Source organism: Strix aluco, chromosome 2 (assembly GCF_031877795.1).
Source record: "Strix aluco isolate bStrAlu1 chromosome 2, bStrAlu1.hap1, whole genome shotgun sequence".
In the NCBI taxonomy this organism is placed as follows: domain Eukaryota; kingdom Metazoa; phylum Chordata; class Aves; order Strigiformes; family Strigidae; genus Strix; species Strix aluco.
The window spans coordinates 3,135,969-3,157,620 of NC_133932.1; the positions used below are offsets into that span (position 1 = coordinate 3,135,969).

At 46.6% G+C, this 21,652-nt stretch overlaps 1 protein-coding gene across 3 annotated transcripts in view; it reads right to left on the minus strand.

Annotated features, from left to right (window-relative positions):
• Nucleotides 1-21,652, minus strand: part of LSAMP (limbic system associated membrane protein) — a 1,030,544-nt gene that overhangs the window by 33,753 nt on the left and 975,139 nt on the right. For all 3 annotated transcript variants that reach the window (XM_074808466.1, XM_074808475.1, XM_074808457.1), the window contains one exon: nt 3,163-3,297. In XM_074808466.1, the coding sequence (XP_074664567.1) occupies nt 3,163-3,297 (135 nt within the window). The remainder of the gene's footprint in view (nt 1-3,162; nt 3,298-21,652) is intronic.

Sequence of the window (21,652 nt, forward strand, 5' to 3'; positions counted from 1 at the left end):
GTGATGCTTGCCCTCAGCCCAGCATGGTGCCTCTTTCTCTGCTTACTGTGAAGCCTGAGAGTTGTGCCATGGCCAAACAAAACTTGGGAAACATACTGGTGTGCTCTGCTGGAGCCAGGTCTTAGTGCTGGCTGGGTGCTGGGTACGGTAGGCACCGGCATCTTCAATCTCAGCCCCATGCTCAAACTGTTAAGTAACAAGCTTTACATGTTAAAAAGCAGAATTATTTCCACCTGGCTGCTGAGAGGGATCAGGGAATAAGTGCCTTGTTTCTCATCACTAATACTTGCATACCCTGAGATTATGGGGCTGCAACTCAGACTACTTTGCTGAGACTCAAGTTACCATAAAGCACAAACGTACAGAGTACAGCTTCGCCGTCTGTATCCATCCCAGCACTGAAAGGCCAGAGAAAGAATCAAAACGGATTGTGTCGGTCAAAGAAAAAAATAATTCTGTATGGAAAATGTATGGAAAGAAGTTTGTTTGTGAACACATTAGCCATCTCAATGTGATCCCTTTCCTGACCTTAATCGGGATTTTATGCAGGGCTTTAGGGATATTGCAGTGCGCCCTCTAACACCATAAATATTAATAAGTGTACATAAATAGGATCCTACATTCAAAGGCTGTGGGTTCACGTAAATATTTTAATTTGGAAAGGAGGAGGGGTAATAAAAGGATAGTGAAGGTGATTTTTTAAGCATCCTTCTTCGATTTTTTGGTTTGAGCAGTGTATCTTCTTGCCGTCTGCAGCGCGGCAAACCTCTTCCATTTCACTGAATCCAGCGCAAGAGGTGAGTCACAAAATGAACGAGCACCTTTCTGTGGGCCTAGAAAATGACCCTGGCAGGCGTGTGCTCCCCGGGATTGCTGTCCCTGCCTTAGCCAACCTCCTCAGCCTTTTAAAGGACAGAGCCCAGAGGGGTGGAGAGGCCGTACCTCAGCCGCCACGTCTTTTGTTGTGGCCACCGAGGCTGCCCGCTCAGCGAAGGGCAGCCTGCTCGCTGCCGTGTGCTCTCCCAGGAGAAGGGGCAGGCGGTGGCCCTGAACAAACCAGCCTATCGTACAAAGCCCTCGCTCTGTGTTTAGCTGTCGGTTTGCTGCCAGGGAAGCCAGGACTGGGTTCCCTTTAGCTGTTTCCCCCTGACTCTTCCACAGGCCTCAGTTTCCCTGTCTGTGATGTGCGAGGGCCGTTACTCGGGAAGCCTGAAGGTGGTACTGTGAGACCAAAGCAAAACGAGGATGCTCTCTCCTGCAGTCTCGGCTGACAAGCTACGTGCTCCACAGCGTCAGCAGATGATAAGAGATGGCCGGGAAGCTCCTGAGGTTGGGCAGGTCCCATTTTTCAAACTTACTGTAGTTTACCCACTTTCTGCTGCTTGTGGTGTAGTTTAAGGAAGAAAGATAAGGAAGGATGTATGCAAATGTCTAGCTTTCATTCCCCAAACAGGAATGATTTTTTTCCTGTGCACGGCCCTCATAACCTCTTAGATTTTTTCCCCCTTATTTTGAAAGAAAAGATCTGTCCTGAAGGAATTTGTAAGTTGCTTACATTACAAATTAGGCCACATCTTAATATTACAATACTCTCTCACATTATATTTTCATATATTCCAACAGTAAAAATGTTTAAGGTCTTACTGTAGCATAGTTATTATGAGCTGAAATTAAGTCAAAATCAAACATTCTGACTTTATACAAACAATCTGTTTCAACCATGTTAAAAGCATCGTTGGAATTATGTTTCACAGAAATATTTGAAAATATTAATTGGTTCTCATGGAATGTCTTGAGTTTATAAACTCAGCTGTTTTTGACAGGAAAAACCCTCAACAGTTTTAGTGCAGAAAACCTGCTACGGCAGTTTCACATTAATGCCACATTTGGCCCATGAAGCAGCCAGTATTAAACCACTGCCACCCAATTTCTAAGGGAATTATAAAAAGCTCTGTGATTCTGAAGATGCTGCGGGGAGCCTATAACCTTGACTTCTAAGCAAGACAGACAAGTTGATCTGATGTGATGGCCCAAAGGGAAAAAAAGAGACAAAGAGCAAGAATGGTAATAAAAGGTGCTAAAATCACCCGTGGTGGCAAATTAGGCTGGGATGGGCTCAAACACTCCTTGCCATCAGCTCTCTGACCTAAGCCACTCCCCTGGGAATGCTACCCATGAATCAAGGCCACGTATATGCACCCTGAAACATGTCTGTAACCAGCTCCAGTTTCAGTTTAAGTTAATATTGTGGTGTGTAAACTGCAGAAGTTCAGGAGGGGATATGTATCCCAGTCATCCATCCCTGCTGCAGAGGTATTAGCCTCCAAGCAAGGAAACAGAGCAGGTAGATGGAGATACTCACTTTAAATCACTTCAGTAGCAAATATGAGCCATACAAACACGGAGGTGGACATATACACATGTAGGATGGTAAGAGTCACGGCAGTCTGAAATATCTTGTGTCACCGTGAAAGGAGCACGCCAGCAGAGTGAAGTGGACATCTGTCTCAGCACGGACGGGCGATGGGACCCCTGCCCCGCTCACACATAGCTAACTGTGCCTCTCGGTGGTTTTAGGTGCATTGCCATATCCTTCGGCCGAGCCCCTTTCTGTATTGCATTGGTGCACATCGGGTCTCTTAGAGAGAGCTTTATGCTATTGACCCAAAACCAGCATAAAAGTCAAGTTTTTGCAGCCTCTCATTAACACATGCCTCTGCTGCACGTCCCCCCAGGCCCCTGGGCTGTGATACCCATGCAGGTGCTGCTGAGATGGCTGGGTGCAGGCAGGCATGTGTTTGCTCTGAGCCGACTGAACCCGCCCTTATCTCTCCTTGCTGCCTCGCTGAAGCTTCTCTTCACGCTACTGTTCTCCCGAATATCAATGAGTGAAGACAAGGCATCGCCAGCGTTCCTGAAGGGAGAGACAGGGGCAACTCACAGCTCCTCCCTTTTTTTTCCCCCCCTCTCTTTTTCCTTCTTTTCTTATATATTACTAGGTATAAAGCACAAACTATATCCCATGATGTGTCTGATCACAGATAAGTTTCCTCGGCGCTCCCCCTCATTTCAGATAATATAATATAAACCCAAAAAGGCTTCTCTATTTATCATTAAGGCAAAACTCTCCCCGTTGACCTGCTCCAGTTGCAATGTACTCACAGTTCACAGTGACCCGGACTTGCTTGACGTCTGCTGAAGCAACCTCGTTGGCAGCTTTGCATTCGTACTTGCCCGACTGCTCTCGCGTGATCCCTAGGATCTCCAGATACTCTTCCTCGCCTTCGAACTCTCTGCCTGGTAGGACAGAAAAATACAGATGGTGGCTCTGTTAGGCATTCAGATTTGGGAAGCCTTCTGCTTAATTGCTATGGAGGAACAATCACAACAGGGATTCTGCAAATAAACAAGGGTCATGAGCAATTTTAAAAGTTATTTCAGAAGCCATATCAGCAAGATATGCATTTTATTTAGCTGTGGAAGACTTGGGTTTTCCCAAACTGCAGACAAGCAGTACCAAAGCATTGCATCTCACAGGCTGTCCCGGCCAAGAAGCAAAATCTCCACCACAGGAGACCAGAGCGAGTTCACTGCTGTGATGGCTGAGTGCCAGGGGAGGTTAGTCAGCCTGTGGCTGATGGGCTGATTCACAGCTAGCTGGGTCCTCAGATGTGGTGGTGTATTGACAGCACGCTTTTCTCCACTGCAAAACTGAAAAATGTCTTTCTGTCTCTCAGAGCAACCGCCACCCTGAAGTGCCATCGATCAGGTCGAGCTACCGTTAAACACGGCCAAACTGAGAGAAACAAAGTGTAATTTGATCCGCGGAGACCAATAATCATCACGAATCCATGATCTACTGTACATATGAAATGACATATTTAAACCGTGCTGCCTCGCTAACACAGTTTTGAAAGCAGTGACTTGAGTGTCGGGGTTACAGCCGGGGGCAGGAATCAGGGGAGGTCTGTGGCTTTGCTTTTAATTCACTATATGACCTTGGGTGAGTCACTCCCTTGCTTTCCTTCTGTGAACTGCGGCTAATAGCCCCCCTCTCCCATCACCTCCTGGTCAGAGAAGGGCGGTGAGGTTAACCCATGTAAAACACATTAGAATCACTGGATGAAAGGTGCCAGGGAAGCATGAAATATTACGATTGTTATATCTACCCTATTCCTTCAGAAAGCAAAGCAACGCTCCTCCTGGAAAGAATCTGAACCACACTGGCAGCAGTGTAGGAGATGCTTCCCTCCTCTGAGAGGGCTGCTAGCCCGAAAAGCCACAAGCCCCAGTTGCGTGCCTGTGTATGTTTAGAGAAAGAGTCCCTCAATCCTCAAAGGGTAAAAGCTAAATTTCCCAAAAATACCCAAAAGGTCATCTGTCAAGGGCTCCCATACAGATTCCTCAGAGAGCAGTCAGATTTTCCAAAGCAACTCTCTGCCCAGAAGACATTTTCTGCTCGATAGGTGCCCAGCACTTCTGAAACCCTGCCCTCTTCACGTAAGCACTTAGAGTTGTTAGATGGAGTTCAAAGAGTGCCTGCAAGGACCGGGCTGTTGTCTTTGGCTCTGCAGTGAAAGCAGTGGTTAAGCCCCGTCTCTAGAGCTAAAGTTCCCGTGGAGCCACTTGCAATGAACCCCACCATACAGGCACAGGCTTGCTGGCTGCACACACTGGTGATGCCAGCAGCGTGCGTGTCCCTTCTGCATCAGAGATAGGGACTCCAGCAACCTCAGGATCTGCTCAGCACTCTGTTCCTTACACAATTATTTTTTGCCTTTCTTATTTTTTTTCCCAGGCAATCTTCAGAACCATTCTAGGGGAAAACCACCCCCCGTCACGGAGACTCAGCATGAAAACAGCGGTGTGCCTATTAAACTTATTCAAAGACAAAGTTCCCCCTCTCTTTCAGCGGGGCTAACCATCAGTCCCTTTTCCAGCTCCTACCAGATGTTCAGGTGAGTGGAAATCTCATTGCAGTGTCTAAAACTTACAGCTGCTTTGATGCAGGTTTTTGCATCCCCAGACAGTGTGCTGAAGGGCCTTACTGCATGGCAGCAGTGTATTTGACAAGGTAGGGAGGCAAAGTTGGCTCCTGCTGCCCTCTCAGTGCCCCTGGAGATGGCTCTCAATCCTCTGCTGTGCACTGGGGCTGGTGCTATGGAGAGCCACTGGAGAAGGAAGCAGGGTGGGATTTTCACAAGTACTTTTTTGATGAATATATTAGGGAACCTTAACCGCTGTAGGACCACTTAAGTGAGCCATAGTGCTGGAAGGGACTTCAGTCATCATCTAGCCCATTCCCTAACCTCAGGGCAGGACACATGGGCCATGTCAGGGAGACAGCCATCCTCTGCCCTCCAGCAGCAAGAGTCTGCAGCTGCTCCAGACAATCTGTTCCCGTGCTTTGCTGTCCTTACCACTTCAGTTTCCCTGAAGTTTGACCCGAGTCTCCCTTGCTGCAATTTAAAGCTATTATTTTTGTCTTAGCCACCATAGACAAAAAGAACAAATCATTCCCTCCTTCTCTGCAATAGCCTTTTATCAACTTTTAAATCACTTCTGTTCCTCCCTCAGTTGTCTTTTTTTTTTTTTTTTTTTTTTTTTGCTGAACATTGCCAGGGTCTTTCAACCTTTCTCTGTAGGTGAGGGTTTTTTAGACCCTTGATCATTCTTGTTCTTTCCTTTTAGATCTCTCTGACAAGTTCACATTTTTCTGGAAGTGCAATACCCCAAACCGAACACAGCATTTCAGATGAGGTGTTACCATGGCTGAACACGGATGAAGGATTGCATCGCAACTTCTGCACTGTGCTGCTGTCTGTACAGCCAATACATTGTTTGTGTTTTTGCCGTAGCATGATTCATTTTTGTTTGGGAACTCTTTTAATTCCCAGATCTTCTTATCGCATACTGCTACCTGCTAATAATGCTCTTTGAAAATCCCACCCCCAATTTGAGCTGACAACCAACACTCCCCTCCTTTCACAGCAGTACTCCCAGTTGGTAGGTCAGCCAGTTGACTGGAAAGTTAATCAGACATCAGGGAAAGACTCACAAAGAAAAGGTTAAAATGTAATTTGCCTCTGCTTTGCAAATCATTTGCTCTGCAATTCTGCCTTGTTTATACACAGGGTTCATTCCAAGTGGGACTTGCTTCTCCTGCAATTTGCCCTTGTCACAAGACTGTCACCGTAATGAAAAGAGGGTTGAGGGTGACTTAACCAGCTCTAATGGAGTGGCACCCTCATTAAGGGTGCTGTTAAGTCTGTCTGTCAGAGAACCACATCAATGGAGCACCAAAGTATCCTAAAAGGGTACATACTTTCCTAAGGGAGGATGTTTTTCAGCTTCTCCTTTGCATATGTACGTGCACTTAAAGGTCTAAACCGTGTACCATGACCAGCAGGAGAACATTCACAGCTACACACAACCCTTCCCGAGACATGAGCTGCTGGCTTGCCCAGTGGAGCTCTCTGCGAGTGAGTGAAAGGGAAGACTTCTGTTTTAAAGGGCATGGCAAAGACATCAATAGGCCTATTCAGCTCCTCATTCCCTGCTCCAGGACACAGATACAAGCATAACACTTCAGGGAAAGTTTCTGTGACAGTCTCTGGTTAAAATAGTGACAGTGTCCCTGCACTGGTGACCTGTTTCAACCCTGGCCATCAACATGCTGCTACAAGAACTCGGCTATTCTCACTTGCAAGGCAGAGACCCTTTTGCTTGCAGCCCTGTTCCCTCTAAGAGTATGTTAACCATTTCTACCAAAAAGCATTTATATAAAATTGAGGTGTCATAGTACAGATCAGGGAGAGGAAAGATGTATCATGGTGTGTTAGAAAAATGTCAGGTTGTGATATCTTGCACAGAGCTGTAGAGATGTTTTCACTAATTCACCTTGGCAGCCAGATTAGGTGAGTCATATTAACTCTAACCTCTAAGGCAAAAGGGGGGCAGGGGGAGCAGGAACAGAGCTTTATACAGCAAGCAAATTTACAAATGTTTCTGTGCAAGAGCCAGCTTTGGCAGGGAGCTGATGGTTGTCACTATGCAGTTTATCAAAGCGGGGAGGGAGAAGGCTTGGACAATGCTCTGATAACAATAAACATATTCTATTAGGTGAAGAGAGGGACTGCCAGCCCCTGGCAAGCGATCTGCTCTATTCCCATTAAGAGAAGACGTTTGCCTTGAGCATGTTATCCAGGGATGAAATCCTGACCATACTGCCAAACCCTTCTCACTGACAAGGGTTGTCCCCTGGCTGTTTTTTTCTGGTTCAGTACAACCTCCTCTTAGCGAGGGGCCTTCCAGTTTTCCCTGGAGGGGATGACTCTTCTCATCCCAAAGCATCCCTTCCCATGACCCCAGGCAACCTTCCTCCCTGCAGGTTTTTTGCCTTTCACAGGTTCATAGGTAGCTTGGTTTGTTGCTGCAGCCCCATTAAATACCATCTTGCCAAGCTGTAGCTCCTTCACTCTGTCCCAGTAAATCAGAAAGAGGAGCTTTTTTGCTCTGGAGCCTGGAGATAGAGAGCACGAGCCTGGGAGGCTTGACAATCAAACCTACAGGGAACGACCCTGAGCAGAGCGAGCCAGGCGTCTGCCGCTGCTCGGAGCTGGCAGAGGCAGAGCCCTTTTTGCAGAGGGATCTGTGGCAGACGGCTTTGATGTGTGCAGGAGGAAGGCTTTGAAGGCCCGCCTGCATGAGCCACATTTCCTATCCCTTGGCTTCCTAATTGGACCCAGTAAAGTAAATAACGAACCCAAACAGCAAACCTGCTTGGCAATGCTAGCCTGCTGGCAAGAAGCCCCCCTCTCCCCCCACCCCTTGGAGATAGCCTTGTGCAACCCCACGGGCTCTGCGTATTGTCCCGTGTTGACGTGCACACCTGCCTGGGCTCTCGTATATATATGAGATATATATATAAAAAATATATGTATTATATTCTATATTTTATATGTTATGTATTTTATATATATAAATCCCACTGGACTGTGCCAAAACGCAGACTTACTCCCTCCGCACGTATTTATGGGTCCTTCCCACCTCTGCCCAAACGTCCCCTTGCCCTGCCACACACCATCACTCGTTCCTCAAAGACTTAACCTCTTCCTTCCTAGAAATGACGCACACGTAGACAAAACCCCTCCTGTACTGCGTGCAGACAGCTCTTTCAGGTAGTCAAGGGACCAGCAACGTGTTCAGCCACGTGCTCTACCAGAGAGGCCTTTCCCTTCATGCCCTAGTTCCTTACATCTCCAAAGGGGAACCTACTCTGCAGAGGTGGCAGCCACATTTTGCTCCATCCTCTCCTGTTTGTGCATCCAACACTGGGAGCCTTCTTGTGCAGAAATTACTTTAGTTGTCGGGTTTTTTTTTTTTAAATACTGTTGTGGTCTTAAACTAAACTGAAGTTCAGACCCACTGGAAGTATCTGTTTGCATTTGGTATGTGGAGAAAGAGATCAGATACCCCGCTTCTGTGTTTGTTTTCCTTCCAAGCCTCTTTGTAGTTGTGAAGAGGGGAGAACAGAAGGGGTTATGCATCTTTGTTGGGCCCTTCTCTGCCTAAAACAAGATGCAAGGAGATAAAAAAGATTGCAAATCAATAAATGCCATTTGAAGTTTTTTTGTGTGCAGCAACTTCCAATGCTGAACTGCAGTTTTTGTTCTTTCTGCACTCTCCATTTATTGTTTAAGGTTTTGCTCACCTAACTTCCCTCCTTCCCTCTGCACCTTACGTTCCCTAGGAACAGGCTTCTGAAAGACAAAAATAGCTATGGGAGCCTTTGACATAATTTTTTTGTTTTACCTCCAGCTGGGACTTTTTTTTTTTTTTTAAATTCAAAACTTTGAAGTTTTCATTTATCAGTCTCCGTCTCCTCAGCCATCACAGATTCCAATGAGCTTGGCATTTTTTTTCTGTCCCTTAGCTGAAGAGGCTTGTTTTTAGCAAAGACATCAGTGGAGAGCAGCAGATGGTGGATGAGCAAAGGGACAGCTAGTGCTACAGAGAGGAGGGAAGGCAGAAAAACTAGCATGGCACGGGGAGTGGTGAAAATGGGGAAAGCTTGAGAGCGGGAGAAAAATAGATGGAGAAAAGATAGAAGGGGAACAAAGAGAGGGACAGTGGCTGGGAGAGGAACGCAAACAAAGTGAGATTCTTCAGTGACTGTGAAAGAGAAAATGGTAGTCAGCTACTGCCAGAAATGCACTGAGACAGAGCGAGTGAGAAAGACAGGGAGCGAGACGGTGGCAGAGAGATGTACGGCATGGAGAGAGGCACAGACGTCCCTTGTGTAAAGGGAGCCATGAAATAACAACTGCCAGAGGGACAGGAACAGAGGGGTCACATGTAGTAAGGCAGTAATTACCCTGTTTAAGCAGCAAGGCACAGCAGGGTATTTATTGTTTAAGCTGGCCTCATGCCTCCCATGCCCTTAGGTCTGTAGCTATTACACATAAACCAAAAAACTAGTGCAGTGCCAGGGAGGGCTCTGGCCTGGCTCTGGCTTCGTGAATGAGAATGAGTCAGATCAGGAGGAAATACCCTGGCATGGTTTCCCCTGGCGTTCATGGGACCTTCCTCATCAGCACTCACATTTTCTCCTTACGTGCAAGGCTGGCTGCCGTGCCTCCCAGGCAAGGACTGCGCTCCCTGACTGGGGCAGCATCAGCAATGAGGGCACAGCTGGGGTCAAGAAAGCCTACAATTTTCGTGGTGATTTTCTCCCCAAACCCCACGCATCTAGCATGCAAATAAAACTTTCCAGGTTGAGAGCGGTCTCCCCAGACTGAATGACATCTCTGTGCTGTCTCTCGAGGGACACTGCTGACCAAACCCAGCGGGAGAGACCCCTTGGGACGACTCACCGTTGCTGTCTCTGCCCAGGAGCTGGAAGCTGAGAGCTGACAGCTCAGACACATCTTGCATCCCAGCTGTGGGTGCATGTCAGTGGGGACTGTCTGCTTGAAGCAGCCACAGCAGGTCTGCTGCATCTCTGAACTTCCACTCCCTCTTCAATCATTTTCATAAATGACCACTAAAGGTCATTGCACTCTCTCATGCACAACCCTGAGTGTGGGCATGGAGCAGGTGTCCAATATACCACCACATCTCAGCAACTGATTAGATTTTCCATTCAAAATCCACATCTGAACACAAGAAAGAAAGGGAACCACCCCCTGAAAAAAATCCAACCCAGCTTCAGGTCAAAGCCTCCTGTCTGACCAGTGGTTTTCTTCTGCTCTTTACTGAACCAGAAGAAGGAATTAATGTTCAGCCTCAACTTGAGATATAATTTCAAAAAAGTGATTCTATGTCAAAGAAAACTACATTTTTTAAACTTCTTTTTTTTTTTTTTTTCCCCCAAATTACTCACTGAATTTAACCCAAATTTGCTAACATTTTCAATGAACACAAACAGCATTTTTTGGATAGATGAACTGCTCTTGAACAAAACTTGGCTGTGATGCCAATGTGTAAAGTAAATTATGAACCATGAGGTAAATTAAGTCATCTAATGTCACAGCTACAATATTATACTCCCTAAATATTGCAGGCTCCAATGTGAGTTGTCATGACTGTGCTACCAAAACCAAGGCTTAATTCTACTGCCAAGAAAATGACATATAAACATGAACAAACCAATAGTTGCACTATTTCTGCATGCCCAAATTTCTGCCCGCTGCCTTTTGAAGGTTACTTTACAACGTGAGGTAGAAGGTGTCATCATCTAGATGAATCACTGAGATGACACCAGATCTTTGAGTGTCTTAAGAAGGCAGGAGTTGGAAAGTCCTCAGGGCTGAGGGGACCATGCTGGAGCAGCTAATAAAATGGAATTTGAGAACAGGAGATCTGACAAAGAGTCACACAGCCCAGGCACAGGGGTTATTCGATGTGCACACATCGATGGCAGCACACCAATCTCTTGGTCCCAGCAGGGTGGTCAGCTCTGCGGGGAGCTGCACCCTCTTCCTCCACCACCTACAAAAAGAGGATGGGCAAAGTGGTTGCCCCTGGCAAGAGGAACAGCATGGAGGGAGGATAAATCAATTGGTGTTTGTTTCCCACTGTGTTAAGCACAGGAAGGTAATAGAAGCTGAGAGCTGATGCAGGGGACTGGGTTTTCTTGCACGTCACGGAAACTTATGAAAGGCAATTAAAATACAAGAGCAAGCAGTCAACTGTTACAGTCTCCGGTGACTCTGTCAGCTGGTTTCCTCTCATTTGGCCTCATGCACTCCCTTCCCTGCAAGTTTTCCCATTTTGGACAAAGCACTTGGGCTATCATCATCATACAGTTCGAAGACACAAGACCAAAGAAATGATCAACAGCAACAAGTCCCACCTGGGGCAAGTTCCACAAGAAACCTGACTGAACCATATCATTTCTGTCCTGCCAGCGAAGAGCAGGGATGGACTGCAATGTAGTCCCTAATTTAATTCCACAAATCCTTATATCAGTCCCAGGGCTTGGGGAAACCTCATGTGATGACGCTCAGTGGTACCAACTGTGCCAGTCGGTCAGTCTAGGAACTATAGGGTTGGTCTGTGTTTGGTGGCATCTTTAAAAATCCTTGTTATGTTCCTTACAAGAGTCTAGTGTCTCCCACAGAGTAAGACATGTTCAATATCCTATTGTGCAAGAATCAAATGGCTCGCTTTCGAGGGCATCCATGAAAATGTTTCCCTGTTTTTATATATAATGGGTTTGTTCTCTCCTGTCTTACGTCCGCTCATACTGCTTGGGATGAGGGGGTAAGAATGAACCCAGAATTTCAACCAAACTTAAAAATTTAAAAAAAATTAAAAAAAACCCCAGAGATTCAACTTAGCCCATAGAATTCCATCCTTTTATGTTTGAAACCTCAAGAAGGTGTGAGAAATTACAAATTGGCCCAAATTTACTTGCAGTGGGAAAGAGCATTACCTTAGAAGCTTACTCATTGCTGTGGCTCTTTCTCTGCAAGCTGGAGCCAAACATTTCATGGCCAGATCACACAGCCCCTGAATCTCCTGTGCTTTTGCAAGATGGCAATTCCTGTAGCTCATCCCTGTTTTCAATGAGGCTATTCTGAACACTGAGTTCACAACTAAAACCTAAAGACCAGGATTTCTGTATCAGCCTGGATCTTGCCACTGATCTTTTACACAGCTATAGTTTTCAACTGAGGAAATGAGGTCAAAGAGTTAAGCCACCCCTCAGCAAGATTTACCCTTTCAAAAACATGCCAGCGTGTTGTGATGCCTGGCGCCAATATTTGTATAGGTGGATTAGCTCCTTGAAAAATCGTTTTGTTTGCTTCTCTGTTGACCACTCTCCCTGATGCAATGTTTCTCAATTAGAGCCAGCACAGTGACTGCCTGACACCACCTCCCATATCTGCTCCTGGTGGAAGGAGGAAAGAGGATATTCCACAGGGAGCGCAACAAGGGATCAGGAGATAAGGTTAAATGGCTGGATTTAGGATTGAGCAGGCACGAAGCATTGTCAGGTATCAAGGCAAGGATCACAGAAGTTTTGAGGCAGGGTGGGGTGTGCTGGGAAGATACTGTCTGGGCTCACACACTGCAGGGACTTTTGATCAATTGGGCTGGCTCCTGTGATATTATCATCTGAGGCATCTGCTGTTGATTCATAGTGATAGTGGCCCAGATAAATGATCGCTCCAGTCCAGGATATTTAATTCCCATGCTGTTAGCCACTCCCTTGCTTTCCAAAGAATAAAGAGTCTCTCTCAAACTTGCAAGGCACTGACTCTGAAGGAGGAGGAAGGAATTTGCTCAGTGACTAATAATGCAGCTTGTACAGTCCTACAAGGGAGGCAAACAGAGAGGAAATAAGACCCTGATTTTGAGCTCTTTTAGCTCCCTGATGCAACTCCTCCCATTGCAAGTGCAGCTGTTGGTCATCAGCACTACTGCAAATCATGGCTGTAAGGCAGGGTCTCTCCACCGGGGATATGGGAAAAAGAAAGGGAGAAGGCAGAAAACGGTGAGTAGAAGGAACAGTTTCAAAAGAACTCATTTCTGACTTCTTCCAGCTTACTCCGTAAGTTTAGGGAGGGGTCTGAGGACAAACCAAGAAGATATTTCACTGCCTTTGTCCCAGTTCCCTAATACTCTTTCTTGTTGCGATGCTTACAGAAAACTTCCAACAACTGTAACACTGCTGGCACGAGAAGGCCATGGCCAATCATGTCAATCAGAAGCGTCCCACTGGGCTTCACCTCTCTGTATCCACCTATTACTGTCATGGACAGGAATCCACTTACTTCTCCCCTCTCAACTCCCCAAATGCATTTGTCTCCTCTGGGGAGAGAAGCCTCTTGCTCTCACAGGAGCCGCTAGCTGCTACGGGAGCCGGGGGCAGCCCAAAGACCCGAGAAAGCATGAAAAGCCATCCATTTTATGTTGAGGACTCATTGGCTCCTTTCCACAAAGCTCCTGAAGAGGCAGGGGTTTCATTAGAGTGCCTTTGCAACTGCACACCAGTGAGAGTTTTACTGTAACTGAAACAGCAGTTGTTCTAATTAAACCGACACAGAGCAGGCCACCTTAATCACTGGCATGATTTCATCTTCCTTGAGGAGAGAGGGAAAGAGGAATCAAAACTGATAAAAGAGAGTCCATTGCTCCCGGTTCCTCAATTTAGAGCACTAAGGGATGTCTCTCATCTCTGTAAAGATTAATGTGAGCTTCTGATGGCATGTTTTATTAAACGGTTATATAATAATTAATGCTTGAAAGCAGGGTTTCCAAAAGCCACTAAATGCTTTAACAGGACAAGACCCAGTGGCTTTCAATGGCATTTGTGCGTGTGAGTCACTCAGGTGCACTGGAAAACTTCACCTCTACTCCCTTATTCAAATCAGTGCCTCATTTACTCCATCAGCATGACCTTGCCAGGCTACGTGGAAGAAACTAGGGGCAGGGGTGAAAACTGTGAGCCCTCTAGGGAGAGGGTCCGTGTTTCCTCAACCTTGGGTGGAGGGAGGAGGTGCCAGCAGCACACGGCCTGAGCGAGAAATCCATCAGCTGAGGAGCAAGTACCCAGACACCAAGGACACCTGAGGAAATAACAGCACGATAATTCCCGTCCTGACTCTCCCAAAGCCTGCAGCAGGGAGGCACATCTGTCCCTGAGACGAGGCACGCCGGCAGGCCAGGTAGAAATGCTGCTGGCAAACTAGGAGGCCAGTGGGCCAAAGCTTAATAGGAAAACAGCAGTGATTTGTCTCCACCACTATTTATGTTTCAAGCACATGACAGGCTGTCAGTGGAAGTGAGTGCTGCTAAATTTACTGCTTCTCAGATCTCTGCCACAGTTGCATACTTGACAAGTCACTTCATTTGAAGGGCTAGGTGTTGGGCTGGACTTCCCTCCCCCACGCTCTCCTTCCGTGGAAGCCACAAACCAGCTGTCTTTACACTGCAAACTCTTCCCCTTGGGGGCTATATTATCAGGGTGTGAGTTTAGAGAAGAGGGTCGGCATATTCTTTTTTAACCCTGATACATGCCGGTCTTGTTCTGGGCCACTTGACTGCAGATGTGTGTCTGACAGGACACACACATGACTGAACCAAACTAATAACAGCTGGTTTACAGGGCTGGGCGAGAGACGGAGAACGTGAGAGCGTGGTGAGCACTCGCCCAGCTGGGTGAAAGCTCGTGGGGATGCGAGAGGAAATGCAGGTGGGTGACAGAGTAGACATTAGACTCTGCACACGTGTGTGCATGTGTACGGGCAGTGGGAAAAATACCCGTGGAAGCGCGGGTGTGGGACTGGCAGCGTGACAGGGCGTTAATGTGAGGATGTGCAGGGGCAGGGCTGGCAAGCAGGGAGAGAGGGCGAGAGGAGGAGCGCAGGGGTGCGTCGGCAACCTTGTGTGCGGGCAGCAGAGCGGCACGTCACATGGGAGTGGGTGCTCCTGTGTTTCCTCTCTTTTTTGGAGGGCTGCAGTTCAGAGTATCATTTGCCTCCGCTGTCCCAGATGTTGCGTGGTGCCTGCATCCACGCAGACTCACGCAGACTTGCGACAAAGCACCTTTTGGCAGGTGGGACAAGAGAAGAGGCCGCGTTAACGGCTGAAACCCCACCACGGTTGGTTTCAAACACTCCTGGAAAGCAGCAGAAGGGGAGTGAGGCTGCCGTTTGATGATGTGGGCCGTAAGAAATTCCAGACTTTCCCCTCTTTTTTTTTTCTAACTTGTCCTCACTGCACTACAGACACCTTGTTGAAGGGCTCTGGACTTAGTTGCCTGGAAGCTGCTCCCTGCTTTACGCAGCTGTGCTGCTGGGCAGCACCACGTCTTCTCACATGCTCTGACTCTTCTTTTGGCCGCAGATATCAAGAAAAGGTTGTCAGGAATACAGTGGTATGAAAGACAGCCAAAGGGGACTGGGCACATCCTTCTGCCCCAACCACACCTCTCCTTTCTTCTATACGCAGTGGAGCTCTGCTTTCTCCTGCACGTACTCTTGATCTCATGCACAAGGTCCTTTCATTTTGTTCTCTCATGCGCACTCAGTAAATCACACACGTGCATGCACACAAACACAGATCCCTGACAGACCGCCATGCAGAAGCAGGACACATCCTCTTTTTTCCTGTCAGAAGGATGCAGGATGATTGCAATTCTCCACCAGCCCTTTAGGAATCTGCTCCGCTTGCTTTTCCAGTGGTGCAGGCCAGGGGCCCTTGTTCTGCAATTGTGCCGCATAGTTTATATGATTAACTGTAGCATCTGCAGCTATATTAGCTGGGCTAATAGTGACAAGTGTTATCAATCCTCATACTTCAGTGAATAAACTGATCACCAGCTGGGGACAGAAATCTCCCCTTGTCTCTCATCACCACAACGTACAAACTGCATGCTTTATGTGGGTTTCACTCTGCCGTACGCATGAACCAAGGTTGCAAATGGGCTGCTTCTCTCTCTCTCCTGGCCATTTACAGCACTGCAACACTGGACTGTAGTGACAGCAGGCATATTGACCAGCACCACAGTACACAGCACCCGGTCACCCCTCCTTTACTGCAGCAACTTCTCCTCTTTATCAGCTTTGCCACTGGAAGCATCTGCAATGGCTTGTCAATACTTTGTCCTCTCCCTGCTGATCTGTGGATGCCAGTCACGCGCTGACAAAGATTGTCTCTTTAGAAACCCAAGATCGGACATAGGGAAACAGAGAGAGGTGGAGTTTGGGAGTTAGAGACTGACAAATAGTTTTGGGTATCTTCTATTCTTTCTTTGGTTCACTGCTTTCCAAGTAACATAACAGACATTTTTATGAGCAGCTCATCCAAGGCTGCTCTAAATTTTACTGGGGGTGGGGCAGAAACACGACAATCATGCCCTCCCACCTGGCCTCCAAGGACCAGGAATTCATCCACAGTAATCATCCATGCCCCATGGATTGAGGTCCTCTGACACTTTTACTGGATAATAGCCCCCCTTAATAATCCAGCCATCCAATCGAATTCCTTTTTATCACCTCTCCAATAGCAATACTCCATCTGAGCACTCTGTATAGGCAAAGACTCAGTGGAAAAAAAAAAAATCCTGTAACTTGTGACAATAAGGTATTGAAATAATACCAAAAAACCAGGTTTTAAAACCCCCTCTCCCCAAACACTTATTTCCTTATTTCTCAGCTGCTCTCAAGATTGCTGTCCTTGTATTTCTAAGTCCAGCATTCCAGATGGGATGCTGGGTTTGATTAAAACAACTTTCTGGCTTATAGGTTATGTCAATATCCTGGTGGGATTTTATGCCACTAATCCCAGCAGTCTGCAATTGCAGAACAGTTGAAGGAGGGGAGGAATGTTAACTACATTAAAATGGCAAATTCACCTGCAGACTGTATTTTTTCACTGCTTCAGGAGCAGAAGGTCCTGAGATAATTTTCAGGCAGTATGAGCTTGCATATACAGGGGGATGCAACAAGCAGGAAGGAGAGGGAAGAAGAGAGAAGGAAGGAGAACGGAGAATAGGGGAAGAACTGGCAAGACAACAAAAAATTTTAAAAAATAGCATCAAGCATATAGTTCGTGAGACACAGGTCTTTGGGAGAAGGACAGAAAAGGAAACAGATAAGGAAATGAGACGCATGAGATACAGATGAAAGGTTGATTAAAAAACAGTGAGGGGATGCAGAGGGTTAGGGCAGGCAAACAGAGCTCTGAGCAAGGTGAATCACCATGGGAAAGCAGTGGGGAACGTACTTAGTGTTGGCTGGGAATACAACATACAAGGGGTAACCGAGGCCCGAGTCTTTCAGATATATTACAGTTCTATTGATCTGTGGTAAACAATTTCACTGCTCACAGGCAATACAAGGCTGTTGGCAGTACCACGGAGGGTCCCAGACGCTTAGATGGTATGCACGGGATATACAAGTAGGAAATGAGGCAGGTTACCATGACCTTTGATAGTGAGGGCTTGGGGCAGAGTGGGAACATTTGGTGCTGAGTCCCCCTCCTTATTTTCTGCCTGCTTCATCTCATTAAAGGCAGATAAAGTACACCATTAACTACCAGCCCATTTATAGACAAACAAGCGCTCTCATTGCTACCTCTTCAAATACAGAGGTCTCAGTTAATAAAATGCTCCACGTTACGAGACAGTCCGCAATTCACAGATCAAAAAGACAAGGAAGAAGTCATAGTCCCAACCCTCAAAAAATCCCAGCACTGCAGAAAACCTAGAAGATGATTTCCAGGATTTTCCATGTAGCCCTGGAAGAGCTCCCATGCATTTCTTTTCCTCTTCTTCCCCCAGTGTGGCTGCTGCGAGGCTCAGGGAGGAAAGAAACACTGTGAGCCTCTCCAGTCGCTTGTTACTGGGGTCATCTGAGGTTTCGGTGCCCTCACTTGCAAACCTGTTTGGGCAGGCAGCGGCTCCTCACATCTCCCAGCTGCATCAGCTTGTCACACGGCGGAGCTGGGCCGCCTGATGCATGCACGGGAGGGACCCCGTCAGCTGGGATGTGGCAGGAAGCAAGAGGGGATGGGGATGAAGCCCAACCTTCTGGAGACCACAGGTCCGCTCCTAACACAACATGAGAAATGGCCTTGCTGCTCTGCGATCTCCTGAACATGCAGCTTCTCCAAAGAGGCTCTCATCTGTCATATATAATGGGAAGGCTGAGGTCCACTCAGATCCTGGCTTTTTCTGCACCCCTCTCCTCTTCCAGCTGCAGGCACTTTTTGGGAGTCATGGGAGAGAGCTGGAGGAATGAGAAACTCAGATAGCTATTCAGATATTTTTTCACTTCACCCAGAAGTCTTCCTGAGCTCTTTCCAAACAGAAATTGGCTGAAGGTGACATATAACCCTCTGAATTTGAACCTCCTCGGGATGTTTGTGTGTGCTGCTCCTGCCAGCAAGCTACGTTAACCCATATATCACTTGCTTAATGATTCGACCACTTTAATTTGGAGCAGATAGTGATTTGGAGGCAGGATGGTTTGACTCCCTATCTGTGTTTCTGTACACTCAGTCATCTACAAAAGTGGTTGATTTCTGCACTAGCCCGAAGGCAAGCTTGGCTTTTTCAATTAAGAAAAAAGAAAGAACAGATATTTAGGAGCCCTCATAGAGACAGAGATGGGTTGATGCTGGCAGAGAGTATCTAGCACAACTTAGAGTCATAAGGAGGGAGGTGGTCTTGCTTCCCTTTTCAGGCAGGAATACTGCTCCCCACCTGCACTTCGGTGCCCATCACCAGCCCTGTGCAGGAGGGGATGCCTTAAGAGCTGGGGCAGGAACACAGGCTGTCGAGATGCTCACCTGTATTCTCTTCTCTGCTTTCTGCATAGTAGCTACGGAGGTGCTAGCAGCCTTTCCAGTTCCAAGACTGGAGACTGGGTGATAGATTAAATCTCAGTTTAGGCAAGAGTCTTTCTAGGGAATGAGGCTGCAGAAATTCCTACTGAGTTTTCTCAGGAGAGATGCAGTCTAACTTAGATTCAGACTAATAGCTTAACACTTGTTCCTCTCTAAAAGCAGAAAATGCCCAAGGCATTTTCCTTGTGCTTGTGCAAAGACACTGATCACAAACCTGTATACAGCACCACATTGTGGGCCCCTTCTGCAGGGAAAAATCATTAAGCAAAATCACAAGCATACACCCAGCAAAAAGGCAAAAGATGAAAAAAAAATGTGTGCAGAGGGAACAGTCGCAGCTGTTTCAATTTATGAGACAAGAAATTGTATTTCAAAGAGAATACGGGAGTTTTCCCCTTTGAGAATGTTATTAACCAGAATTCACAATAAACCCCACTCCATTTATATGCCCCTAAACTGAAAGGCCCCGATAGAGATTATACTGCATTCTTCAGGGCTCTGCCCTGCCCAAAAAAGCTCACAAGCCTCAGACCTTGCCATCCCAGAGGTCTGAATCACTTCTCCTGCTTTTTGACTCACCATCCCCAGCTTCCCGTTTCTCACATTTTTTTCCCCTTCTTCAGTTCACATATCTCTTTGTCTTTTCACTTCTTCCTCTTACCCTCTCTCCCTCCTCCTCTTTCCCTATTATTCTCCTTTTTATCTTCCAACCCTTTTCTCCTTCCGCTCGTATATCTGTCTAAAAGTCTGAAACCTGACTGTAACTCAGTTGAGCTATTGCAATGACAAAAAACATTACTGGAGGAATAGTATATTGGAGAAACATCTAGGAGAAGAGCTCTTATACTTGCAGGGTTTTTTTGCTGTTATAGTTGTCTGTTACATGGCAAACACATGTGGCGATTGCTCCAAGAGAGATGATGCCATATCACACAACGTGGCTGGAAAAGATTTAATTCTTCTACTTTTAATCTGTAGGGAACTGAACCAGAGGGTTGGGGGGAAAAAAAAAAAAAAAAAAAAGAAGGGAAAAAACCACCCTACAACTGATGGAGTGTGCTACAGCTAAGCAGAAATCCCTGGGATGTGTTGGCAGCAAAGAACTTCACTTATGGAAACTGTGCTGCTGGAAATTTCCTTGAAGATGACCCACTGAAGATGCGTTTGATTTGAACTGATAAGGGCATCTGTCTATTTGTACCTGAGCACCCTGGTGGAAAGCTCAAGACTAATTAAAAGACTTTTGCATATATTAGCTTTGATGCTTAGGACATTTATCAAGAAAGCAAGAAAACAACAGAAGATGTGGTGGTGTAAAAGAGGGAGTAAAAAGTAGAGAGAAAAGGTCAATCCAACAATCCCATGTATACCTGCTCTTAAAACTGGAAAATTTAGTGTGGAACATACTTCCATGTTTCACTCTCACTTGTTAACAAGGAAGCGAGTAACTTAAGGAGGTGATAGGTTACCCATGAAGGAAAAACAATAAATCAAGGAGTTATATAAATAAAGGACACTGTCTTCTTCTTAAATCTCTCTCACAGAATCACAGAATCATCTCGGTTGGAAAAGCCCTTGAAGATCCTCCAGTCCAACCATGAACCTCACACTGACCGTTCCCAACTCCACCAGATCCCTCAGCGCTGGGTCAACCCGACTCTTCAACCCCTCCAGGGATGGGGACTCCCCCCCTGCCCTGGGCAGCCCATTCCAACACCTCACAACCCGTTCCGTAAAGAAATGCTTCCTAATAGCCAGTCTAAACCTTCCCTGGCGCAGCTTGAGGCCATTACCTCTTGTCCTATTGCTTATTACTTGGTTCAAGAGACTCATCCCCCCCTTCTCTGCACCCCCCTTTCACGGAGTTGTAGAGGGCGATGAGGTCTCCCCTCAGCCTCCTCTTTTCCAGACTAAACTCCCCCAGTTCCCTCAGCCGCTCCTCGTACGACATGTGCTCCAGACCCTGCACCAGCTTTGTTGCCCTTCTCTGGACACTCTCATTGATGGAGGAAAGACAGTGGCCTAGGTGGACCACTGCCCTTTTTCTGGCAAGGCTGCTCTTAGACATGTCCGCTGTGTCCTGTTGCTTTCTACTTCTATCTCACAGTGTCTCAACACACACTTTTCTATACGTATATTTGTGTGTGGTCAACTTTATATAACAATTTGTATGCAGCAGCCTGGAAATGAAAGTATAACAAGCATTGCAAAACTGATATTATCCTCATTAAAAAGAGAAAAATCCTCCTTCACCAAGTATGACCTAGTATCTATATCTCCCTTTTGGACAATATACACTGTGCCGTACATACAATGGAAGCAATAAATAAGCCATTATGTAAAACAAGAAGAGGCTTCCTAATAGGGCAGTGAGTGTTTGGCATGCAGTCATTGATTTAAACATCAGCCAAACAGGTAATGATTAAAAGATGAGAAAATGCCTGGTCTCGCTCAAGAGCCAAATCAACACATTACAAAAACCTTCCACAGTTTTTGCACAATAACTCTCTGGATAGCTCCCGCTGAGGAGGGTCCAAGGTGCAGGGGTGGGAAGCATTTGACCCTGCTGCCCAAAACCTGTCCATTCGGAAAACAAAAGACTTCAGCTTCCAGTGTTTTTAGTCCTGTGCTTTCCCTAGCACATGAGTCATGGTATAAATTAAGCAAGAGCTCAGTCTTCTACAGCAAGCAATGGTCAGTACCCACACCAGTGAAGGGAGTGTCTAGACTAGGGTGAGAGCAGCACCAAAAGCAGCTGCTATTTAGTACTATAAAAGCAGCCTTTTTCTGT